General features: G+C 46.1%; 1 protein-coding gene across 1 annotated transcript in view; it reads right to left on the reverse strand.

Annotated features, from left to right (window-relative positions):
• Positions 1 to 378: 378 nt before the first annotated feature.
• Positions 379 to 26,094, reverse strand: part of LOC130493433 (zinc finger protein 850-like) — a 36,186-nt gene continuing 10,470 nt past the window's right edge. The window contains exons 6-12 of the mRNA XM_056867174.1: positions 21,027 to 21,108; positions 10,610 to 10,783; positions 9,864 to 9,953; positions 7,339 to 7,455; positions 4,517 to 4,539; positions 2,732 to 2,838; positions 379 to 1,790 (exon numbers count right to left, since the gene is read on the reverse strand). Coding sequence (XP_056723152.1) covers positions 379 to 1,790; positions 2,732 to 2,838; positions 4,517 to 4,539; positions 7,339 to 7,455; positions 9,864 to 9,953; positions 10,610 to 10,783; positions 21,027 to 21,108 — 2,005 coding nt within the window. The remainder of the gene's footprint in view (positions 1,791 to 2,731; positions 2,839 to 4,516; positions 4,540 to 7,338; positions 7,456 to 9,863; positions 9,954 to 10,609; positions 10,784 to 21,026; positions 21,109 to 26,094) is intronic.

A 26,094-nucleotide genomic window follows, 5' to 3' on the forward strand; every position in this document is an offset into this window, starting at 1 on the left:
TCCTGAAACCTCTTTTCCTTGTTTTGGCAAGGATGCAGGAAGTGCTAATCACACATCATTGCTGTTATGCAACTATACAGCCTCCCCCTGCTCCCCTCCACTGCTGAAAAACATCATGGAGGAGGGGTAAGAAAGAGATGCATGGGGTAGGAAACGGGGGGAGGAAATGGAGAATGCAGGGAGGAAGTGGACGGTGGCAAGAGAAAGGGAACATTCCCACCATCCTTGTTGCCTCCTCAGGAGGAGCTGTTGACTAGGCAGCTATAGCGGCTGTTCTCTTATCAGTCAAGACATCTGATGTCAGCCGAGCCTCACTTCCTCTATGCTATTATCTCCTTTGCTAGAAGATACAAGCTCTGATGGGGTGGCAGGCTTTTTTCACATTTTAATTCCATCATTTTCTCCTTCCATCGCCTCCGGATAGGCCTCTTCCGACGCCTGCGAGAGGTCCGACATCAGGCTCATATTCACACACTCAGGGCATTTTTCTGGATTCTCGGCACTGGATGAGAAAATCTTCCCGCAGTCAGCGCATATAAAAGAGTTTAAGCCCAGGTGGCTTCGCTGATGGCGAATCAGGGCCGCCTTAGCCTTGAAGCAGCTCCCACACTCTGGACAGACGTACGGCTTTTCGCTGGTGTGTGTTCGCTCATGGGCAATGAGTTGGGAACTCTCCCGGAAGCACTTCCCACAATCTAAGCACATATAGGGTCTTTCACCCGTGTGGGACCTCTCGTGAGCTACTAGGCTGGACCGTTGGATGAAACCCTTCCCGCACTGGAGGCAAATGTATGGTTTTTCTCCCGTGTGGGTTCGCTCGTGCTTGCTAAGACTCGAGCGGACGCTGAAGCTCTTCTCACAGTACATGCACTGGTACGGCTTCTCACCCGTGTGAATCCGCTCGTGGGCAATCAGCTCCGAGCTCCAATTGAAACCCTTTCCGCACTCCAGACATTTATGCGGCTTCTCACCTGTGTGGGTCCGGATGTGTGCCATGAGGTGGGAGTTCTGGCTGAAGCTTTTCCCGCACTCAGAGCAAGTGTACGGTTTCTCTCCTGTGTGGATGCTCTGGTGCCTTATGAGGTCCGCACTCAAACTGAACCCTTTCCCACACTCAAGGCACTTGTAGGGTTTCTCTCCCCGATGGCTCTTTTCATGCAGGACAAGAGTGGCCTTCTGGCTGAAGCTCTTCCCACACTCTGTGCAAGTGTATGGCTTCTCTCCAGTGTGGCTACGCTCATGGATGATGAGGCTCGAACGTTGGTTGTAACTCTTCTCGCACAAAAGGCATTTGTAGGGTTTTTCGCCAGTATGAGTCCTCTCGTGCAGCTGAAGGTGGGAGTTCTGGCAGAACCGCTTCTCACAATGTGAACACTTGTACGGTTTCTCTCCCGTGTGGGTTCTTACATGTGTGTTCAGGGTCGACCGCTTCCCAAAGCATTTCCCGCATTCATTACACTGATACGGTTTCTCAACCGTTGGGCCATTCTCTGGCGCCCCAAGCTGAGAACTCTGGCTCAGACTTGCTCCAAAGCTCTTCGAGATCTCTTGGTTCGTCTTCTGGAGAAAACTTTGCTGGACTGCGAACTCGCTGAAATCAAAGAAGCCTCCCCCGAAAGGAATCGAGATTGGCACTCTGTTCTCCAACAGGCTGCTCTCGGAGGCACCCGCCTGTCCTTCACTTCTGGGGAAGCTGACTTCGTCTCCCCCCCACATCATCCGGTTCAGCTGCAGGCGATCAGAGCTTCCCAATGAAGGCTCCCCTTCCTTGTTCTCCCCTAGCCACCCAGCTGTGGAAATAAAGAGAATTAAGATACAGGTCATTGAAAAGAAGGGACTGCAAACACTACACATGTTCTAGATAACTAAGGGCAGAGATACACAGATGCTCTACACAAGTATCAAGTTTCTAGTCCCTACTGGCCAAGGTGATAAAATAGAAACCATGGCAGTATGTAACACATGATTAGAAGTTATCTACTTGAAGAAATCAATAGATATGAAGACTTGCAAGCCCTGTTCCTTCAGGTTCCAAGGAGGATGGAAAACCCCTAGACTGTCCCAAGTCTCTGCTCAGAGCCCCATCCCTCCTTACTCTTGGGGGTGGGAGGTTAGTACCACAAACTAATTGGTTAGTAACTGCTGCCACCAGCAAATCAGAGAGTATCTCCTGCTGGATGGAGTTGCACAATCAGAACTCTGTATTTTTGTTGCCATTTTGGGGCTCTGCCTAGTTGCCATGTCTTTTGCTTTACTCCTACAAGGTGCTGCAAGAGGTAATCAACTGCAATTTCCAGCTATCATGCTCAAAGGATGATGACTTTACCCATTGCCCCTTCCCATTAGCGCTCCTCAGCTAGCATGACTGAACAGATACTGTGTGTTTACAGAGATCAGGCTTAGAGCATTCAACATATAAGGAAGTTTTACAAACAAAAATTAAAAAGAGCACACATTGCCTGTTCAAACATCAGGCTAAGCAAGGATACAAAGAAAAGGTGCACATGTACAATCCTGGAAGCTAAGCAGGGTGTCCTCTGGCTAGTGCTTGGATGGGAAGTCCAAGGTCGCTGCGCAGAGGCAGGCAACGGCAAAGCACCTCTGTTTGTCTCTTGCCTTGAAAACCCTACAGGGTTGCCATAAGTAGGCTGCAACTTGCAGCACTTTCCACCACCCACCATCCTTATGCCTCCCAAACTCTGGGTAGTACCACTGATGAGAGACGAATCACCTTTGAGACTCAACATCATCTCCTGGAAGGCTGTATTGCTCTGACATATGTCACCGTATCTCTGCCTTATTTCTTCAGTTCCCAGGGCTCGGAGACTTTCATCTTCCCTGAGGGGGGGGGGAAGAGAGAACGAAATTAAAATGAGGAGAGGTATGAAGCGTCTTTGAATTCAGAAATGGGAAACTTGTGAAGTTCAAGGTGTGCAATGTTGGACAAAAACAGCCCCCGTCTTGATGGGCTATCACTCGGGAGAAAAGGGAGTCTGTATCACAAGGCATTTTTTGTCCTGATTGCCATTCCTGGAGAAACAATGGCCAGCGGTCTCCTGCCCCTCAAAGCCTAGCCTCTTGGTTCACACAAAACAAAGAGTGGGCAGATACCAGGACAAATCTCCCAAAGCTTCTGTTGTTCTTTGTACCATCAGGGGGTATGGTGGGAGTTGGATTTTGTGTGGAACCAACAGGAAAGTCAATGAGCAAGATCCACGACTGCCTGTCCCGTGGCCTTCTCTGCTGCGGCCCCCACCTTGCGGAAAGACCTGCTCGAGGAAGTCAGGAAGGCTCCTGTACTTCTGTCATTCCACAAACTAAGCAAAACAGAATTATTCAGGAGGGCATTTTGCTAAAGGTAAATAGGGCTTTATGATAACAGGAATTCAGGAATTCAGGAACCATTCCTGGTTCAGGAATGTGCTTTTATAAAAGGAATGGGACTATGAAGAATGCTTTTGCGCACAAGACATATTATCTGTTTGCTATAGGTATCATCTTGCTCTCCCTGCTTTGTTATTTTTTACTTACATAATACCATTTTCTGCATTGTTTAACATATCAGGTCTACTGCTTTTTGCTTTGGTTCAGATTTCTGATATCCTAGTCCTAAAGGTAAAAGTCCCCTGTGCAAGTACCGGGTCAATACCATGGGGTGACATCATATCATGACGATTACAGGGTGGTATTCTATTGTCTCCCCCAGCCATCTACACTTTACCCCCCACAAGCTGGGTACTCAGTCCTAGTATATTGCTTATTAGATAGTTCATCCTGTTAATTGCATTGACTCACACCGAGTAATCCACCTCATTGTGAAAAGTGGACCATATCCCACACATGAAGTTGCCTTATACCGAATCAGACCCTTGGCCTATAAAGATCAGTCATCTACTCCAACTGATAGCAGCTCTCCAAGGTCTCAGGAAGAGGGTCTGACATCACCAGCTACCCGTTCCTTTTAACTGGACGTGCTGGGGGATTGAACCGGGGGATCTTCTGCATGCCAAACAGATGCTCTAACTGCTAAGCAACAGTCCCTCCCCAAAGTCCAAGTCAACCAAATGAACTCCAGGGGTTATCCTTTTAAAAACATCTATCAAGATCATCTTCCTCTTTCTTCAAGGAAAGTTCGTAGCTCGGTGGTAGAGCATCTGCTTGGCATGCAGAAGGTCCCAGGTTCAATCCCCGGCATCTCCAGTTAAAGGGACTAAGCAAGTACAAGGAGTAGTTAGAGGCGGGGTTGAACCTGGGTCTTCCGGGTCTAACATCCTAACCACTATGCCACACTGGAAAATTAAATAGTTTCACTTTAAAAAAGGAGGGAAATGGGCTGCCAAACCCAAAAAGGAGGGAAATGGGCTGTCACATTAGCAAGGGAACTTGATTCCTTTTACTCCAGGTGGGCTAAAAGGAAAAGGATCCCCATCAACAGGACGAGAATCAAGATGCAGGCAAATAAAAGAAGGATTTTTCTGAGCAAAAGTCCTTACCAGGAGACCAGAGAAGGTCTTACCTGCTCCCAATGCTTCCAGCCTCCTTTAGGGGAAGGGAGGGAAAGGAGAGAGAGAGGAGAAATTAATCACCCACGAATAAGGAAAAATTAAGCATTTTTTCACAAAACACAGGGTCCAATGGGAGGGGGGAATAACAACAGCAGGTTAAAACACATGCAAAGGGAGGTACGTCTTTGCATGATACATAACAGTGGAACTCACTGCCACTGGATGTTGTGACTGACAGCATACATATATATATATATATATATAGAAAGAGAGAGAGGTTTAAATACTAAGATGATCTGTCTTGGTTGAGATCACAGTTCAGATCTTTCCTGAACAATATTTACCTCATGAGTTTGGGGCATCCAAAAGGCCTGGAGGGGCAGTGTGACGGTTCCTGACAACTTTCTGAGCCAAAGCGAGATACCACTGAGCTAGATGGACCAATAATCTGACAGTGTAAGGCCGATTCATACATTGCATGATATATAGAACAGCAGTCCTAACCCTATATTCTGGATCGAAAAGGAATGCATTTGCCCAGTAGCAGAAAATCACATTAAATAATGACTTCCTTGTCACATTACTGTTTTTTGTGTGTGTGGGGGGGGGGGGGTATATTGGCGGTACTATGCAACATAACTTGCTTACTCAAGCCCCCTTGGATTTCCAGAAAAGAGAGGAAAAACTTACCACTATCTCCTCACTGCTACTCTCTTCATCAGCAGCCTCCTTTTCTACACACCCTGTTCCCAAACCTGTCGCTTTCGAATCCAGTGACACCTTTAAATGAAGACATGGCTGACATTAATAACACAAAGTTCTTTCAGTGTGTATTTTTTTAATCGCTTTTTAAAACACACAAAAAAATCATGCTGTAAGACAAGAGTCCCCAACATTGTTAAGCATGCAGGCGCTTTTGGTGAATTTTGACAAAGGGCCATGGGCGCCACGACAAAATGAGGGTGGGGGGAATGAACAAATCTTTTTTTATTATTATTATTGTCATTAGGTTATACCTTATTTTCAAATCCATACTATGTTATACATTTTTTCCCCACCCCACATTTTCACACCGAAATCTTTAACAAGGAGCACAAGTTCCTAAATTTCTTAGTTGTATTAGGGTTGACTTCCTCGCATTTTATCCAATTCAGGTACAGAGACCACTTGTCCTTTATTTCCCTTATTTTACTATCCCACGGTGAATCTTTAGCCAATTGTGCAACAATATCTGATTGTATATATTCATATAAATACTGATTCCAACATTCAAAAGTCCATTTGTTTGCGTCTTTCCAGCCTTTTGCTATTGTAGCTTGTGCTGCTAGGATCATAGCTTTACAAAGTTCCTGGGCATCTCCAGTTATTCTTTGTTGTCCCACTGCACCCATAAATAGCACGTCTATATCCAAATTAATCTTGATTTTAAAAAGCTGTTCCATTCTCTTCAAAATCATTTCCCCCAAAAGTTTAACCCTCGGACGTTCGAACCACATATGTAAATACCAACCTTTATTCCCTCCACAATGCCAACAATTGGGGCTTTTGGGGGGAATGAACCAATCACAAAGCTGCTACAGAGCCAATCTCAAAACGTTGGGAGGCTCCACGAAAGACTGGGAGGGTCTCCAACCATACATCTCCCCAAAACGTAGGCCGCTGCCCTAGATAACTGCTTCCGTTGTCAAGCGGTTTCTCCTCAGGTTCAACCAAAATCTGCCCTCCTGGAATGTCTTCAACAGGGCAGCCCTTCGAGTATTCAAAGAGCGTGATGGCATTTCCCCTCACAGACTTCTTTGCTGCAGTCTAGATAACTGATATCCATGCCCACCTGTTTTGAGGAGATGTCAGCCACCAGGGACGGCATTAAACCTTTCGTTCCTTCTTTTTTTCACCCGATTTTTAAAAATTATTATTAAGTGCTATATTTGAGCTAATATAAGCTATGTCTTGAACGAGGCAGTGTGCTGGAAGAGGAACAGAACTCCACATAAAGAGGAGTGGCTGGAGAAACTAAAGGAACGTGTACAGTGGAGAACCCAATTTTTTATCGGATAACATTTTTATCATTAAAATGTATCATTTTAAATTGTATTTAATTATGTTTTTATTGTAAGATATTTTTGCTGTGAGCCACTCCGAGCCTGACCTAGTCAGGAATGGCTGGCATATACATCCAACAAACAAACACATAAATAAGAGACAGCGTGCTGCAGTGGTTAAGAGTGGCAGGCAGACCAGGACCGGGGAGAACCAAGTTCCAATCCCCACTTATCTAAGCAGCTCACTGGTTGACCTTGGGCCAGCCTACCTCACAGGGTTGTGGTAAGAATGCAACGATGGACACTGATGAGTCTTAAAGAGCCAGTGTGGTGCAGTGGTTAAGAGCGGTGGTTTGGAGCGGTGGAGTCTGATCTGGAGAACCAGGTTTGGTTCCCCACTCCTCCACATGAGTGGCGGACGCTAATCTGGTGAACTGGATTTGTTTCCCCACTCCTCCACATGAAGCCAGCTGGGTGACCTTGGGCTAGTCACACTCACTCAGCCCCACCTACCTCACAGGGTCTGTTGGGGGGAGGGGAAAGTGACTGTAAGCCGGTTGGATTCTTCCTTAAGTGGTAGAGAAAGTCGGCATATAAAAACCAACTCTTCTTCTTCTTAAATGGTGAATTGTTATGGTTTAAAATTGTTTGCTGGAATTTGCTGTAAACCACCCTGAGCCTGATTTGTTGGGAACGGTGTACAGTCCTATGGAGTAATGGTAGGATGCAAGCGGGGATGGGGAGGGCAGGTTCGGCAGTCGTCCCAAAGGAAAACTCTCTGAAGAACCCACCAAAACCTCACTGTCGTTCCTGTCTCCTTCCTCATCTATCAGTAATTCTTCCTCACTGCTCTCTTCCTCAGCTTGAAGTTCGTCGCCTCTCCTTTCGGGCAGACCAGTCTGCTTTTCCTACAAGGGGAGGGGGAGAAACAAGCACCACGTTAACTTAATCTGGCTCCGCACTTTCTTTTAGTTTGTGAAAGAGAATGAGGTGGCCGAATGAGCTTCAGGCTGCGGGTGGGGGGACTTCCTGCTTTGGAAGATCTTTTATATTAAAAAAACCCCACACAAGCAGAAAACTGGCACAGCCAGGAGAATGAGCGCAGTCTCCTGCCCCATCTCGTTGTTTGATGTGTTTGTTTTCCATTTTTTTAAAAAAATCAAAGCAAATATTCCAAAATGGTGGCTTTCAACCCACTGTAAAGTGGTGCAGTTTCAGAGCACATCAGACAAAGGAAGCGTTGACTCTCAAAAGCCCGGTCCCGACTGGGATAGGGAGGGATATAAATCTAATAAATAAATAACAGTAATACAAGCACATACCCCCAAAATCGTGTTGGTCTCGACGGTGCTACTGAACTCAAACATCACTGAAGCAGTGTAGTTTCTTCCACTACCACGTTCTCCCTGCCCCTTAGTGGTTTCACTCTGATCCTGTCAATGAATTTTAATGTCTATCATAAAAAATATATGTGTTTTTCATGGCTTGATTTTATTCAGTTAGCATAAATAGGCCTGAAATTACTATGGTTCATAGAATCTGCTTGGGAGTCTCCCTGAAAAGTTACAATCAGGAATTTCTTTCTCTTTGCTCCAGCACATAGTTACTGTCCTTGAAAGACAGCTTACTTTGCCAGGGGGAATTGATTCTATTATTCATTAGGAACAGCAGTTCATCTGCCAGCATAAATCCCAGAACAAAGAACAATGACACTGCAAATGGAAACTTGGGCTGATCTTGAAGTATTATTTGTATGCTGGGAACAATGTCATGCTCTTAAAGATGGTGATAATCAGGCAAGACAGTAGACTATTTCCCCCCCCCCCAAACAAATACATCCTAAATAAGCTATCAGCACACTATGACCTATGCATTTCTCAGATCAGAATTGTAGTGAGGCTATTTTTATTTTGTCTGCAAAGGTTCTGGCTAAGAAACTCAGAAATTTTTAATTTATTCTTAAATCCAATTTTACCTAAATAAGTAAGAATGTCACATGCCTGTACTTGGATGGTCCAAGCTAGCCTGATCTCAAACCTCAGAAGCTAAATAGGGTCAGGCCTGGTTAGTACTTGGATGGGAGACTGCCAAGGAAGTCCAGGGTTGCTATGCAGAGACAATCAATTGAAATCTACCTCTGCTCATCTTTTGCCTTGAAAACGCTGCGAGGGGTTGCCGTAAGTCAGCTGCGACTTGACAGCAGTTCACATATGCACAGGAACGTTGTGTACGTTCCTTGGTCCTTAATTCTTTTTATTTATGCCGGTGCTATATGTGTACTTGGATCTAGTTCTATGTACTGGTTATACAGTGTCACACTAGGATCCGGGAGACCCAGGTTCGAATCCCCACTGCCACAGAAGCTTGCCGAGTAACCTTGGACCAGTATACTCTCAGCCTAACCTTACAGGGGTGTTGTGAGGAGAAAAGGAGAATTAAGGCCCTTTGGGTCCCCATTGGGGAGAAAAGTGGGGTATAAATAAAGTAAATAAATAAAGAGGCTCCCCTGAACAATTCTATGTTACACATTCTGCAGAAAGATAGGAGCCTTCCTAAACTCCTCAGGCAGGCTAGTCAGTTAGATATAGGCTTTGTTTTCCACTGTTGCTATGTGTGTGTGTTAAGTGCCGTCAAGACGCTTCAGACTCATGGCGACCCTATGAATGAAAGTCCTCCAAAATGTCCTATCTTTGACAGCCTTGCTCAGATCTTGCAAATTGAAGGCGGTGGCTTCCTTTATTGTCCATCCATCTCTTGTTGGGTTTTCCTCTTTTCCTGCTGCCCTCAACTTTTCCTAGCATGACTGTCTTTTCCAGTGACCCTTGTCGTCTCATGACATGACCAAAATACGACAGCCTCAGTTTAGTCATTTTAGCTTCTAGGGTCAGTTCAGGCTTGATTTGATCTATAATCCACTGATTTGTTTTTTGGGCAGTCCACGGAGTCCGTAACACTCTCCTCCAACACCACATTTCAAAGGAATCTATTTTCTTCCTATCAGCTTACTTCACTGTTGCTATGGCAATCTGATTTTTATGCCGCCTTTCCTCTAAGGAGCTTAAGGTGACATACATAGTTCTCCCCTCCTCCCTTTTATTCCCATAACAATCCTGCCTTATAAGGAGTGTATCGAAGCCAGTCTGGTTTCCTTTTAACCGGCAGAGGTCCCAGGATAAAGTCTTTCCCACCACCGACTGCCAGGCCCTGGAGACGCTGGGACCTTCCACACGCAAAGCAAATGCTCTACCACCGAGCCAGTTTCTCCCAAATTAAATCACCTTGATTTCAGTCAGTCCACGCCGACTTGTGTACTTACTTCATTATCCTGAGGTGACGGAGACGGACGACAGACAGCTTGGGAAGTAGGCATCGGTGGATGGACAGGCCCAGAAAAACGATCTGCTGTCTGGAAGAAAACCCCCAATGACGTTAATCTCGGCCAAGAACAAATCGCCACTCGTGAAGCGTTACAGAGACGGGATCGTGATACCATTTCATTTTTCTTACAGTATGCATGTGGCTATCGTATTTTGGTCACGTCATGAGACGACAAGGGTCACTGGAAAAGACAGTCATGCTAGGAAAAGTTGAGGGCAGCAGGAAAAGAGGAAGACCCAACAAGAGATGGATTGACTCTATAAAGGAAGACACAGCCTTCAATTTGCAGGATCTGAGCAGGGCTGTCAAAGATAGGACATTTTGGAGAACTTTCATTCATAGGAACGCCGTGAGTCGGAAGCGACTTGACGGCACTTAACACACACACACATAAAGGCCTTCTGAAAACTGAAGGGCTACCAGACACGGTGGACAAGCCGGCGTGGCCTCAGAGTTTGGGGATTTCATTTTTCAGGAAATGCAAACTGACTCAATCATGCCCTGACTTCAGAGGTGGTAAAAGTAAAAGGAGCCCTGCCAGACTACGAACGGGACATGCCATTATAAAGCTGGCGTACATATTAGGGAACCAAATGGCTTTCACTGTTCTCCTTTCCTGCCTTTTACCCTGAAAACAACCCTGCAAGGTAGGACAGGCTGACTGTATGTGACTGGAATGCGTACCGCAGACTCATCGGTGGTCACGTTCTTGTTTTCTTCTTTTACTGGTAACGCCACGCTAGTCACGCTCTCCTTTTCCTCTTTTAATGGCATCCCCTCGTTGTCCGTCAGCTCCTCGGGTCCCCCCTCATGCGCTCTCTCCTTTTTCAGGTCGATCAGATGCTCTTCTGAAATTTCCTGAGGAGGAAAGGGGGGGGGGGGAGACTGAAGATCATGTTAAATCTCTTCACACACCCACAGAGAAAACACCGGAAGGGTCTCGAATGCAGGAATCTGCCTTATGCCAAATCAGACCACTGATCTATCCCAGCCAGACAGTGGGGGTTACCGCACTTTGTATTCCCAGCGATGTATCAAGAGTTTTAAAATGTTGTAAAAAACATTGCTTTAAAAGGATTTTGGATACCATGGCTTATAAATGGTTGGAAGACGTCTTCACAGCTAAAGGGGCCAAACAAAGTGCGAACAGTATTTTTTATAACATTTTCAAACTCTTAATACATTGCTGGGAATACAAAGTGCGGTAACAGTGTGTGTCTGCTCTGACTGACAGAAGCCCTGCAGGATTGCAGGTGGAGGTCTTTCACATCACCTCCTACCTGATCAGTTTGGCTGGAAATGCCGGGGACTGAACCTGGGACCTTCTGCATGCCAAGCAAAGGCTGTGCTGCCAAACCATGACTGTCCCCATGAATAAGGGACCCACATATTTGAAGGACCGTCTCCTTCAACATGGCCCCGTGAGCCTGCTGTGGTCATTGGGTGGCTATTGGTGGGCTTTTCCACCACTCAAAGTGGCCCGTCTGACATCGACCAGAGCCCCGGGCCTTTTCCATCGTGACTCCAGCTCTGTGGAATGGGAACTGGCGTGGTGTAGTGGTTAGGAGCAGTGGACTGTAATCTGGAGAACCGGGTTTGATTCCCCACTCCTCCACATGAGCGCCGAACTCTAATCTGGTGAACCGGATTGGTTTCCCCACTCCTACACATGAAGCCTGTTTGGTGACCTTGGGCCAGTCACAGTTCTCTCCAAACTCTCTCAGCCCCACCTACCTCACAGGGTGTCCGTTGTGGGGAGGGGAAGGGAACTGTAAGACAGTTTTATTCTTCTTAAAAGGTAGAGAAAGTCGGCATATAAAAACCAACTCCTTCTTTTTCATCATCTCTGAAGAGGTGAGGGGAACCCTCTCCTTGGAGATCTCCAGGAGGCACTCCAAGGCCTGCCTGTTTGCCAGGGCTTTTGAGGGGGTTTGAGGGGCAGGCATCTTTTAATGGGGGAGGAAGATCTGGGGTTGGCGATTATGTTTTTGGTTTTAACAGAAAAGAGCAAGAGTCCAGTAGCACCTTAAAGACTAACAAAAATATTTTCTGGCAGGGTATGAGCTTTCGTGAGCCACAGCTCACTTCTTCAGATCAAATTCACCACTGTGAATTTTAACAGAACATGTTTTAAGGTTATTGTAAGCCATCTTCAATCACAAGGTTAACACATAAAGGTTTTAAATAAACAAAATAATAAAGCTGCCTTAGACCAACTCAGACTAGCGATACCCTCTCAGTGGCTCGGGAACCAAGTGTGGCTCTTCTGAACCCTCTTCCAAAAATGGCGCCTGCCCCATATTCTAGGGAAGTGGGTAGGCCTTGAGGCTGGTAGGCAGTTCCCATTTTGAAATAATGGAGGGACAAGAGGATGGGTAAGCTTACACCCACACTAAGAAGAGTTGGCTGTTATATGCCAGGTTTCTCTACCACTTAAGGAAGAATCAAACAGGCTTACAACCACCTTCCCTTCCCCTCCCCACAGCAGACACCCTGCGAGGTAGGCGGGGCCGAGAGAGCTGTGACTAGCCCAAGGTCACCCAGCATCAGACCAACTTCCAAAATTTTAACCAGCAATACAGGAAAGCCACTTACAAACTATTCCACTAAACCGAACGCTGCCTGTTCATGATCTATGGAAGTCTTCCTTCAGCGTCTTTACCACCTTTGCACAGATGCAAACCACCCATTCATTCGAGCGGGGGAGACGACGGTCCTTTTCCTTACTCCCCTTTGTGAGCCAAAAAAATGACATTGTTTGAGAGGGTTAAAGATCGACAGGAAGTCCTACCGCCATAGCTCCTGGAAGACTTTTCTTTGTTCCCTCTTTTGATCGACAGAATGTCACGAAATTTTGCGTCACTCTGACAAAGGGAGTGTTGACTCTCGAGAGCTCGTACCCCGCAAAATCTTGTTTGCTACTGGACCCAAACCTAGCTGTTCTACTGGAGGACCAACATGGCAACCCTTTGAAATTAAAGTCAATCTTGCATGATTTGTAGAATGTACATAATTTTTATAGGCCTTGCCTCATCCGTTAGCATGAGTTAGTCTGAATAGTAACGCTGCATTGAATCTACTGTTGACTTATCGTAACAAATTCAAAAAGGCCTTTTTCCCCATTCCCAATGTACAATTATTTAGCTAGCACCAGGCAGTTCTGTAGTAACATCTTATGAATAGTTGGTCGTCTGCCAGCACAAACACACACATGAAGCTGCCTTATACTGAATCAGACCCTTGGTCCATCACAGTTGGGTTTGTCTTTTCAGACTGGCCGCAGCTTTCCAGGGTCTCATGTCCCACTCTACTGCCAGATTCTTTAACTGGAGATGCTGGGGATTGAACTGGGAACCTTCTGCATGCCAAGCAGGCGCCACAGCCTCTCCCCAAAATCCCAGCAAATAAAACATTTTCCGCAGCAGTCAGAAGGGAGTCTTCAGAATTTCTCTTGCAACTTTCATTTGCATGCTCAGAGGAGGGTCATGAAATAGACCACTTAGAAACAGAAAATAGACAGAAAGATGGATTTATGTTGCATGCGCAAAATATAAGCTCTCGCTCCCTTCTGAGATATAAGCTCTAAGTGCCTTGTGACGAAATGAGCTTCTTAGATCCAGATTAAGTGAGCTTGCTCCCTTTCCCACAAATTCTTCAGTACAACTTAAAACTTCAATTAATTTGATTTAATTTAGATAATAATGTAGGAATGTCATGTGCACTCTTTCATTTTTAACACCTTTTGCTTATGCCTGTGTGATCTACGACTATTTTTGTGCTTCATTTTATCATGTTTAGTTAGACTACGAACTGACATTTTTAACTAGAAATCTTTGTGATTACTGGCTGGGATAAACAAGGTTTTCACAGGGGACCTGGGATAAATAAACTCATGATTTCCCCTGGAAAGAAGACAGAACTCTGGAAACAGGCAAATTCCAGAGGGAAAATGCCCTCGACACTGTGATTTATATTATTTATTTACTTCTTTTACACCCCGCCTTTCTCCCCAATGAGGACCCAGAGTGTAACTTAGTGGTTACAGCACTGCTAAATTCAACCAAAGGGCTTTCTTTAGAAGAAGAGTTGGTTTTTAATCTGCCGACTTTCTCTACCATTTAAGGAAGAATCAAACCGGCTTACAACCACCTTCCCTTCCCCTCAACAGACCCCCTGTGAGGTAGGTGGGGCTGAGAGAGCTCTAAGAGAGCTGTGACTAGCCCAAGGTCACCCAGCTGGCTTCATGTGGAGGAGTGGGAAAACCAACCCAGTTCTTCAGATTACACTCCACCGCTTTTAACCACGACACCAAGTGGTTTCCATGCGGTTGGCTTTTTGGTAATATTCCCCCACAAATCAGTTGTTTGGCCCAGCATAATTAAGCAGGTAACTTTTTACTTGACATCTGCCACTTTAGGATTTTTGAGGGCTGTGAAGACAGAAGAGACCATTTTGTATTAGCTTTAGCTAAGCATCACTTATTCTCCATTCTGTGTGCCTAGAATTTTGCTTTGTAGTTCACGGAAGCCTAACAGAGCTCATAGCTAAGAAGATGCACCCGCAACCTGTTATCTAGCAGATAAGACCTGTTCCAGGAGGAGGCAACATACCAGCCTAGTTGGACAACTCAACTCATCTGTAGGAAGTTGGGAGGGGGGAATGATCTCACTCTTCACTCCTGGGAACCCGATCCCGGACTACACCAGTTTGAACCATCTAGAGCAGTGGTTCCCAAACTTTTCTGGCCACCGCCCCCTTGGTCCCACAACTTTAAAGAATTCTGCAACTTGCATTTCAATCAATTTAAGCGTTTATTCCTAAATAAACCTTTTGCATTTAAAAGGTGGTGTGAGTGAATTGGCCTGACTCGGTGACGTCACAACACGGCTGGGGCTCAGGTAAGACTGGCCAGTCTGGACAAGGGGCATATGCCATTTAACCACTGCATAAGATGGCAGCGTTCCAAGCCTGCAACTCCACGAGTGTTTACCTTGGAGTAGGCCCCACAGAATAAAATGGAAATTACTGCTGAGTAGGATGCACTAGAACACACTGTGAACCTCAAGTCACAGCGATGCAAGAAGCCAGAAATGTAACACAGGTTTCCGTTCAAAACTTTTGGGCTAATAAATCAGGGGGCTACAAAATATTAAAGAGGGTGTACGTTCCTGGGAGGGAAGGCAGCACGGTATAGCCCAGGGGTGTGTGTGTCAAACGTAAGGCCCGGGGGCCAGATCCAGGGCCAACCCTCAAACTCCCGAGGTGTCAATGATCAAAGACTGTTCAATAAAAGAAAATACTGTTAAGAGTGTTATTGTTTAAAGCATGCTTGTATTTTAAGGAAAAAGTAAAAAAATAATATCATTAATTGGCTTGGCCTGTGTCTTCTGTAAAGTGTTATCTCTGATAACTTGCATTAAATTTTATGGTACACGTGGCCCGACCGAGTGGCATTTATGTAATATCTGGCTCTCGTAACAAATTCGACACCCCTGGTATAGCCCGATCTCAGAAGCTAAGCAGGGTCAGCCCCGGTTAGTATTTGGATGGGAGACCACCGAGGAATACCAGGGTTGCTGTGCAGAGGAAGGCACTGGCAAACCACCTCTGTTAGTCTCTTGCCATGAAAACCCCAAAAAGTGGGCAGCAACTTGACGGCACTTTACACACAGAGATACAGTCCTAGTTGTTCCATCTCAAAAAGGATACTGTAGAGTTTGGGGGGGGGGATACAGAAAAGGGCAATCAAATTTATCATGGGGCCGGGACACCGTCCCTGCAGGGAAAGACTGGGAACATGGCTCTTCCCCATGTCCTGGAATTTAACGTCAAATCTTGTACGTGAAGTAGAATGTATTTTTTGTAGGTTTGAGTTTGTTTAGTTGCCATCAGCAGGCCTGAAATCTGCTTGCGAGACTTCCTGCAAAAGCTACAATCGAGCATTTTTTACTTGCTGTTCCAGCGTACAGATAGCATCCTTGAGAAAGAGCCAGACTGAACCAGTTCGGTTGTTTGTTCCAGTGACTTATGAATAGCTGGCCGTCTGCCAGCCTAAACCCCAGGAAACAGAACCCTGACACTGTTAGCAGCAGCAGGATGTCGCCTTAAGTTTTTACTTAAAAGTATCATTTGTAGGCTCAGAGGAACATCACGAAACATACAACTTATCAGAAACATGGCTCTTATGCACATGGACTCTATTGTGTCGGATACTTTTTTTAAGGCGCTGTTTCTAATTCTTGTCATCCTGGTCCTTTTGCATTGTTCCTAGATCCCTCCTGCTGTTTTACACCCTGTAAGCTGCCCAGGGTAGCCCAATCTTGTCAGATCTTGGAAGCAAAGCAGGTTAGCCCTCGTTAGTACTTGGATGGGAGACCACCAAGGAAGTCCAAGGACGCTACGCAGAGGCAGGCAATGGCAGACCACCTTTGAACATCTCTTCCCTTGAAAACCCTGTGGGTCACCATAAATTGGCCGCGACTCAGTGAGAAAGGTGGACTATAAAAAACACAAATATGTAAACCCTTCTAGTTCCTTGTAGCATGAACCTCTCAGACACTGATTGAGTGAGGCTGTTCCTTTTCAGGAAATGCTTCGGTGGGTAAGCAAAATCTGATCCATTCATAAATGCAGTCTACATAGAATAGGAACGTCATGTATGCTCTTTTGATTTTTAATGAGCTTTTGCTTACGCCTGGGTGATTTGTGTAAGATCCTTCCTATGTATTTTTTTGTCTCATTTGGTTAAACTACTTTAAAGTTAACGTTTGTAACTAGAACACAGTGTGATCACTGGTTGGCCAAACAAAAATTTTAACAAGGGGCACGGACTAAATAAACGTTGCGCTTTCCCTTCAATCAGAAGCCCAAGCTCTGGAAAGCAGGGGAGAATCTATTCAGCACTGGGAAACTCACCTTTTCACAATTTCCCCCAACCAACACAGCCATGTTTACTTCCATCCCTGGCATATAAGGCTTACACCTCAGGGAATATGGGGCTGTGGCACAGTGGTAGACCCTCGGCTTGGCATGCAGAAGGTCCCAGGTTCAATTCCTGGCATCTCCGTTCAAAGAGACTAGAAAGTAGGTGATGCGAAAGACCCCTGCCTGAGACCCTAGAGAGCCGCTGCCGGTCTGAGTAGACAATACTGACTTTGATGGACCAAAGGTCTGGTTCAGTATAAGGCAGCTTCATGTGTCCACACTTTACCGGTTCCTCCACTGGCAGCAGTTTCAAGGTGGGAACCAACTACCAGCCACAAGCGTGCGTGCAAACACACACACACACACCATGAGCAAGGCCTTGCCCACTTTTGTGAAATATGGGGCAGGTGCCATATTGGGAAACAGTGCTCAGAAGAGGTGACATAGCAAAGAGCCACATGCGACTCCCAAGCCACGTAATATCACTGAATTAGCATGTTGCTAAAATTCAACCAAAGAGACTTTTAAGTTTCCATGTGGTGTTTTATTTGGGAGGGAGGGAATACCCTCTGACAAGTAGATCTCTTAGACTAATGGACCCTCTTCTAGCCTGACACCTTAATCACTACAACACCCTGAATTCTTGCTCTGAATGAGCTGGGTGGTTATACGGCAGGGGTGGGGAACGTCAGGCCCACTAATTCATTTGGTCTGGCCCTTTATGGGTCCTGGCAGATCTCTAGCTCAGAAGGATCGAAGACTGGTGATCTGCCCCCTCCCATAAACAGCCTTTATTCAAGGCAGATGTGACTTTGTTTTGCTGAGAAAAGGAACCTTTCCCCCCCCCACCTGCAGAAGAGTCATTAGCTATGGAGCTGCTAGGACCGCCCAAGAAGCTGTGTTAACCCTTTCCCACCCGGGCCATGGAGAAGTGTATTCCCTCTGTCCTACAAGAGGGATGGAGGCGGAAGTGACAACAATGGAGAGGCCAGAATGCGCATGGGGGGGTGAGTTCTTAGCCAGTGTGTCCTCATTTCATCCCTGCAGGCGGAGGTAGCAGGAGCCAGCTGTAGAATCCGGCCCCGACCATGCAGAGCAGGAGCAACTCCGGCGTGTGGCTGGACAGCTACACCCGGCTGGTGCAACAGACCATCCTGTGCCACCAGGTGAGCAAGTGCGCCACCGGTTGGATGCCTGCCAGCTTGCCAGCGCAGGGGGGGTCATCTGGGGCAGCTGCCTGCTTGGGGCTTGGTCGGCTAATTTTTAAGTTGATAATTTTGTATGGCCCGCGAGTGATGTTATAAACATCCAAATGGCCCTTGGCAGGAAAAAGGTTCCCCGCCCGTTATATGGGGGGAGCAATCCTTGACTTCTGCCTGGGGTCTCAGAACTACAAAGACTTCCCCTGAGATACAGCTCATGAATGGCCCCCCTTATTTGAATTGGCACATGAAGAGCCAGCATGGTGTAGTGGTTAAGAGCGGTGGTTTGGAGCGGTGGACTCTGATCTGGAGAACCGGGTTTGATTCCCCCCTCCTCCACATGAGTGGTGGAGGCTAATCTGGTGAACCAGGTTGGTTTCTCCACTCGAGGACATGGCAGCTGGACTAGGATGATGGACTAGAAAGACCACTGGTCTGATCTGACATGGCCACTCTCACGTTATTAAACAAGAGAAGAAGAAACCCATTCAACTGGGACCGTCAGCCTTGATAGCTAAAAGGAAGCTCCGTGTTCAGAGGCAGTGTACCTCTTGAATATTAGACACTAGAGCCAAAGAACCAGGGAGGGATTTGGCCGTCACAATCTCCCATGTGGGCCTCCTACGGCAGCTGTGGCTGGTGCTCTCAAGAAGTGGGGGCGCATCCTACAAGTCCCCCCCCAGCTACTCCCATCACACCTTCCTTCAGCTTTACACATCACAATATCTTTCCACATGCTCAGCTCTAGCATCTGCAAACCCCTGCTAATTTACATGACAGCAAAAAGGAACCCAAACCGAAGAGGTTGAACTGAAAAAATGCTAAAATTACAAATGTATAAATTTTAATAAGGTGCACATTCAAGTTAAAAACATAAGGCCTCTAAAATAGGCAAGACTCTCATATTCAATGTATACAAACATGAGCACCTGCGATGTACAATCTTACATTGACGAAAGTAGGATCCATAAAAGGACCAGATGCGTTTCGGCCTAAGAAGGCCTTCCTCAGTGGTCAGTAATATAGTTATAATTTAGCATACATCCTGATAATATAATTATATCATGAAGAACAGTAAAAAATGTATAAAAGCCCTTCTAGTATAGTGAAGCTCCCTGGAAGTTTATTTATTTCTTATATACTAGAACGTGGCTTCCATGTCTCACCTTCTGTTGCATGCCGGGCTCTTAAGGATGTGTATATATCAAGCAGTGTAATAGGTCAAGTCAAGCAAAAAGGAACCTCCATGTTTAGAGGCAGCCTACCCCCGAACACTAGAGTGGTGGCCTGTGTCTGAAACATAGCAGTGGCCTAGAGGGATGTGATGGATTTGCCCAAGGTCATGATCTGAGTACAAGGCCGAGTTCTCACAAGTGTCCCAACATTTCAAACATTCACAGTTTATCCCCACTCCTACACAGAACTGCCCACAAATTGAAACTCCCACCCCTTCCCCCAAATAATTAGATGCGATTAGCTGACACAGGCAGGAGATCCAACAGGTGCATCACTTTACCCATGTGCTGGGAAGAGCGTGACCTGCTGAACTTCTGCCTTTTAAATAAGGTGAGTAACCCCAACCCACAGTCTCAAACAGAGAGAGGTCTTTTCTTGTCACCTGCTCTCGAGAGCCTTTTAACTGAAGAAGAGGAAGAGTTGGTTTTTATATACCAACTTTATCACTTAAGGGAGAATCAAACCGGCTTACAATCGCCTTCCCTTCCCCTCCCCACAACAGACACCCTGTGAGGTAGGTGGGGCTGAGAGAGTGTGACTAGCCCAAGTTCACCCAGCTGGCTTCAGGCGGAGGAGTGGGGAAACAAATCCAGTTCACCAGATTAGCCTCTGCCGCTCACGTGGAAGAGTGGGGAATTGAACCCGGCTCTCCAGATCAGAGTCCACCGCTCCAAACCACTATACCATGCTGGGTCTCTCTGAACGATCTGAGGATTGTACCTGAGATGTTACGCATCTGAAACAGGGGCCCTCCCACTGAACGACAACCCCTTCCCAAAGATCACACAAGTTACGTCAAGCAGATGCCCTTGGAGCAGTGTGATGTAGTGGTTAAGAGGGCCGGACAAGGTGCTGGGAGATCGGGATACAAGTCCCTACTCTGTTGTGGAAGCTCGCTGGGCGGTTATGGGCAAGCCACTCTCTCGCAGTCTAACCTATCTCACAGGGTTGTCGTGAGGATAAAATGGGGTAGGGAGATCCACATTCACCGCCTAGAGTTTAGAAGACCAGAAACACCCCAGATAGGAATGCACTCCACTTTCAACTTTTAACAGTAGTTTTCCAGTGCGGAAGTAAGTTTGCTTCCACGACAAAATTAACATGTATATGCGCATCCCCTCAGGTGTTCTCAACGACAGAAGAGCAAAAATGAGTGGTGCTTGTGTTTTATTTTCTGGCGTACTAGTGATCATTACACCAAGTCAGCTGGTTTGTCTACACAGCCCAATATTGTCTCTCTATTCTGACTGGCAGCAACTCTCCTGGGTCTCAGGCAGATAAAGATATTTTCTGACTACCCGAGATCTTTTTAATGGAAGATGTCAGGAACTGAACCTGGGACCATCTGCACGCAAAACCGTTGTTCTACCCACTGAGCCACCGCCCATCTTTCCTGGGAACGTCCTATACTAAGGATGGAGCCATCTCGTTATGAAGCCGTGGGGAATCCACTCTCAGCTACCCACATTAAAGAGGCAGCATGGTGTAATGGCTACATTGTCGGACTACGATCTGCGACCGGGTTCGAATCCCCGCCCTGCCACGAAGGCTCACTGGGTGTCCTTGAGCTAGAGAGACACTCTCAGCCTAACCTACCTCGCAGGGTTGTTGTGAGGATAAAACAGAGGAGAGGAGAACGACGTAAGCCGCTTTGGGCCCCCAGCGGGAAGAAAGGGCATAAGGATCGGCAGAAAATAAAGTAAATAAACCAAGATCCTCTGCCTCTCCCAGATCCATACCTGCTTTATCGCCTCTTGCGCTTTCCCATTTTCGCTGTCCATGGTTAAGGTGAGCCAATCTGCAAAACCAGGCTGCTGGGCCCTGCAAGCAGAGAAAAGAAAGAGTAGAAAGAGGGAGGATGGGAGATGAAATTATAATTATATATATATATATATATATATATATATATATATATATATATATATATATATATATATATATTATATTTTATATATATATATATATACATACACACACACACAGTATATATTTGTTTTTATGAGACTGGAGAGAGAGAGGAGAAAAAACAGCTAACGACACAACTTTCTCACCACGCCGTGCATAAATAGGCAGGCAAGGGAGAGATTTTAAAAGTCTGCAAAGATATAATTGAAGGCTTTTTAAAACCTCTTCCTCTGCTGGCCAGGGTCGAAATCTGACCCGGCACAGAGATCTAGGAGGCTCAGCTGCGCGGGTCGGTGGGACCGGAAAACGGTTCCTCTGAGCATGCACAGAATCCATTCTTCCCATTCCCCCGCCCAAACAGCATAGCCCACCCACCCCCAAGTGCTGCCCCCACTCAGAAGAAATCGAGAGAAAACGGAGAGGATGGAGATGATTTTGCTCGAGAAAGAGAAAATCCTTCTGAGTGTGTGCAAAATGCAACACACCTCTGAAGATGCCTTCCGGAACTAAGCGCGTGATGCAATCAGCGAGGCTTCTGAGCATGTGCAAACAACCTCCCCCTTCCAATCTGGAGCAGGAAGGCCTCCCAGGAGCTGATGCAATAAGCAAGCCTTCTGAGCATGTGCAGAGTGCCCACCCCACCCCACCCCCGTCGCATGACCAGTGCCCTACTCCCACCTCCTCCCATCTCAGATAAGAGAGCGCTTCCGTGAAAGGTGGCCCAGTACATTTCCTCTGATCATGTGCAAAGGGCATTTCCTCCCACCTCCGGGCGTGCTTTCCAAACAGGTCGGGCGTCCGCTCCTCCCCCTTCTAAAAAATTAAGGATAAATAAGTGCAACCTTGCAGATCGGCTCTCGGGTCCAGCCTCTAACGTTTAGCAAGAATGTCCAAATTGCAAACTTAAACCGGTTAGACGCCCCCTGGCTTCCCTTCCCGGGGAACCCTGGGAGTTGTAGTTCCGCAAAGGCGAGCCGGCCACGAGCGCTCCGGCGGGGAAGGCTTGGCACGCCCCCCCCCTCAGACTACATATCCCAGAGTCCCTTGCAAGGCGCTTGCAGTAAGCGTGGCTCTGAACGAGGCTCGTCTTCTACCCCAGCAACCGGATTGAAACAATGAACCGCAATTCATAACGTTACATGTTTTAATTGTTTTATATTAACCTTATCTGCTCATTTACATGTTGCCATATTAAAAGAAAAATAATAAAAAATTATTATTAAAACAAAAACAAAACAATGAACCACAGAAGGGAGGACTGTAGATTGTTTTCTGTCTTCCCCCTCCAGATTCAAACCTGTCTCCCCTTCTGGGACTTGGACTCTTTGAAGAGTGGGGGGGGGGGGAAGCTGACAAACTGGTTTGAAACCGGTTTACGATTGTGGAATGTAAACACGCCTTCTTTTGATTGCCCCCTCCCCTTCCCCGCGTGGCAGGAAAACGAGACCTTGCATTCATGGCTCATGGCCAATGCTGGTTTCTCCCCACCCATCTCTCCCCTGGACATCACAGACTCTTCTGCACACCACCCCTAATCCCATCACGCCTGCTATTCACATTTACATACTGTTAACCTTTACATACTGATGCTTGTCTGGATTCACTCTCCTCTACTTAAAGACAGATGGATTCACATTCTAGCTGTATCTGAAGAAGTGAGCTGTGGCTCACGGAAACTCATAGCCTGCCAGAAAATATTTTTGTTAGTCTTTCAGGTGCTACTGGACTCTTGCCCTTTTCTACTACTGCAGACAGACTAACACGGCTACCCACTGCCCGGAGTGCAGCAGTTGGGGGTTGCGCTCACCGTTTACATGGGCAGTGCCCGGATAGAGAATCTGCTGTCGGAAGAAGCGTGACTGGAGCAAGAAAATGCAAGAGGGTGGCCGCCCTCACCTCTTTTTTCCCCTGTACAAATGCCCAGAGCCATCTGGTGGCCAGAAAGAGTGGTAGAAAAGGGCAAGAGTCCAGTAGCACCTGAAAGACCTAACAAAAATATTTTCTGGTTGGGTATGAGCTTTGTATCTGAAGAAGTGAGCTGTGGCTCGCGAAAGCGCATACCCTGCCAGAAAATATTCTTGTTAGTCTTTCAGGTGCTACTGGACTCTTGCCCTTTTCTACTACTGCAGACAGACTGACACGGCTACCCACTGTGAATTACCAGAAAGAGTGGATTAGTCATCCACCACAACCAGATCGCCGGGCAAGTTCGAGGACAAAGCAAGCAAGCGGCCTCCGTCTCCCCCTTTTGGTTAAAAAAAAACAAAAGAAGAACTTTTACCGATTTGCAGCAGGCAGAATTTCAACAGGTGTAGAATCTAGTTCTAAAATAACGTGCAAATAATTTAAAACTGAATATTGTCAAAGGCCTTAAAACTGCATTCCTACGCACACTTGCCTAGTAAATGAACATAAAAACATAAGTCACAGTGGATAGCCGTGTTAGTCTGTCTGCAGTAGTAGAAAAGGGCAAGAGTCCAGTAGCACCTTAAAGACTAACAAAAATATTTTCTGGTAGGGTATGAGCTTTCGTGAGCCAGTGAGCTGTGGCTCACGAAAGCTCATACCCTACCAGAAAATATTTTTGTTAGTCTTTAAGGTGCTACTGGACTCTTGCCCCTTTCTACTACTATAAGAACATAAGGAAAGGCCCTGCTGGATCAGACCCTGGCCCATCAAGTCCAGCAGTCTGTTCACACAGTGGCCCACCAGGTGCCTCTAGGAAGCCACACACAGGACGACTGCAGCAGCACCATCCTGCCCGTGTTCCACAGCACCTAATATATTCGGCATGCTCCTCTGATCCTGGAGAGAATAGGTATGCATCATGACTAGTATTCACTTTGACTAACCCTATTCCACATGAACATGTCCACTCCCCTCTTAAAGCCTTCCAATGCTCTGATTCAGTATAAGGTAGCTTTATAAGTCTACACAGAAATAAGTCCCACACCATTAAATAGTGGTTACTCCCTGGAAAGTCTGAATAGGTTTGCCCCCTTAATCTCTTTGCCCTGTCTCTGAACCTCTGAATGCAACCGCTCCCTGTCCAAGTCTGGCAGGACAGTGAGTTACAGAATTTCTGTTGGTTATCAGTAAATTGCTGATTCCCCCTCCCTTCTTTTAAAACACTAGTTGAAAACCTGACAGCCCCACCAAGGGACAAAGGCTGGCTATTGTATCTCAAGGGCATGCAGATTTAGGAATGTTGACCTCCCTGCAGGTTGAGATCTAGTAATTCTCTCTTCCCTTTCACACAGTGTGTTCACTGTTTCTACTGGGAGTCCTGCAGAACACCTGCACTGGAGTGCAGAAGGAGCAACAATCTAAGACTCTCCCACGGTTTCCAAAGCAGTTCAGTATAACTTAAGTAAATGGGCTGGTCAACAAAGAAACCACCCAAGGAAGGTGAGGCTCACCTGGAAATTCTGAGTCTTCCAGAAGATCAGAACTGGGAATCTGTCTTGCTCCTGCCGTCTCATGATTAAAGGAATTCAGCCCACATAGTTTGATAGTTTATTGATTGCCATAGGAATAAACAGAGCTGGAGAACTGGCTTTCCAAAACAGAGAAGCAATTGTTAACACCAACACTATATATGCATTCCCCACCCCCCCGGCCACCCCAAATATTTTTTTTGAAGCAAAATAACAGTTGTGTCTCTCAAAGACATCCCAATTAATTTTCTGCCTGCACTAGTTTTGGACAGTAACAGTAACAGTTCTTGTAGATTATCCGGGCTGTGTGACCATGGTCCTGGTATTTTCTTTCCTGACGTTTCGCCAGCAGCTGTGGCAGGCATCTTCAGAGGAGCAACACTGTCGTTACTCCTCTAAAGATGCCGGCCACAGCTGCTGGCGAAACGTCAGGAAAGAAAATACCAAGACCGCGGTCACACAGCCCGGATAACCTACAAGAACCGATGAACTCGGACCGTGAAAGCCTTCGACAATATTAGGAACAGTAACGTTTTATCTGTTCTGCCCTGCGCTGCAGATTGTAACACCCCGTTTTGTGTCCTGGTTTTATTTTTGAAGTAGTCGGACTCTGCCCTCCCATAACCCATCCCTTCCATTCAAATGTTGGACTGTACTGGCATGTTTCTCCATCCCATACAACCTGTGGAGAAGGGGCATGATGAGATTCATTTCCTGCGCCTGCTTATGTACGCAGGCAGTTAATAGTGCCGCAGGTAAAATACCTTTATTGTGGGCACTTCAAATGTTCCTCCTTTCCTAGGTGGAAAACAACAAGCTCCAAAAATAGACATATTTTGGAATAGCTGAGAGGGAAGCTAGAATCCTACACCATCAGTAAGAGATCTGTTGGCCTTTACTCTATATCCTGCTGTGGTTTCAAGGGCAAAGGTTCCCCCTTCCCTTTCATGTGTAAATCATTTTTTTCTGGACTGACCTTCAAAAAACTAGCCGACACAACCGAGAATACAAAGTTGTCCACAGAAGGAAACTGTAAAAAAAAAATTCAGTCCCACTACTTCAGATTGTAGGGGGAGGTTGTTTTTTTAAACACTCCCCCATATGTGAAACATTTTGTACATGTAGAAGGACAGTGCATCAAAAAGGAGAATTTAATAAAAACCCTAGTCTCTCTTTTTAAGTTCTCTTATGCTAGTTCCTTACATTAAACCTTTCCTCTCAATACACTTTCTTAAACATAAAACATCTAGTGCTCCAGAAGGACTTAACATAAATCATATTTGCTGATGCACCAGTTTTAAAATAAATCCAGTACATCCGGTTAAAAAAAATTAACATAAAAATCTAGCACATCCAGAAAAGGATAATATTAAACCACACTTAGACCTCAATCCTAAGAACATTCAGTATTAAGTCCCATTTTATTCAGGTGGTTTTCTCTCAGGAGAGAAAAACCCCTGATTAA

Source organism: Euleptes europaea, chromosome 1 (genome assembly GCF_029931775.1).
Source record: "Euleptes europaea isolate rEulEur1 chromosome 1, rEulEur1.hap1, whole genome shotgun sequence".
Taxonomy (NCBI): Eukaryota; Metazoa; Chordata; class Lepidosauria; order Squamata; family Sphaerodactylidae; genus Euleptes; species Euleptes europaea.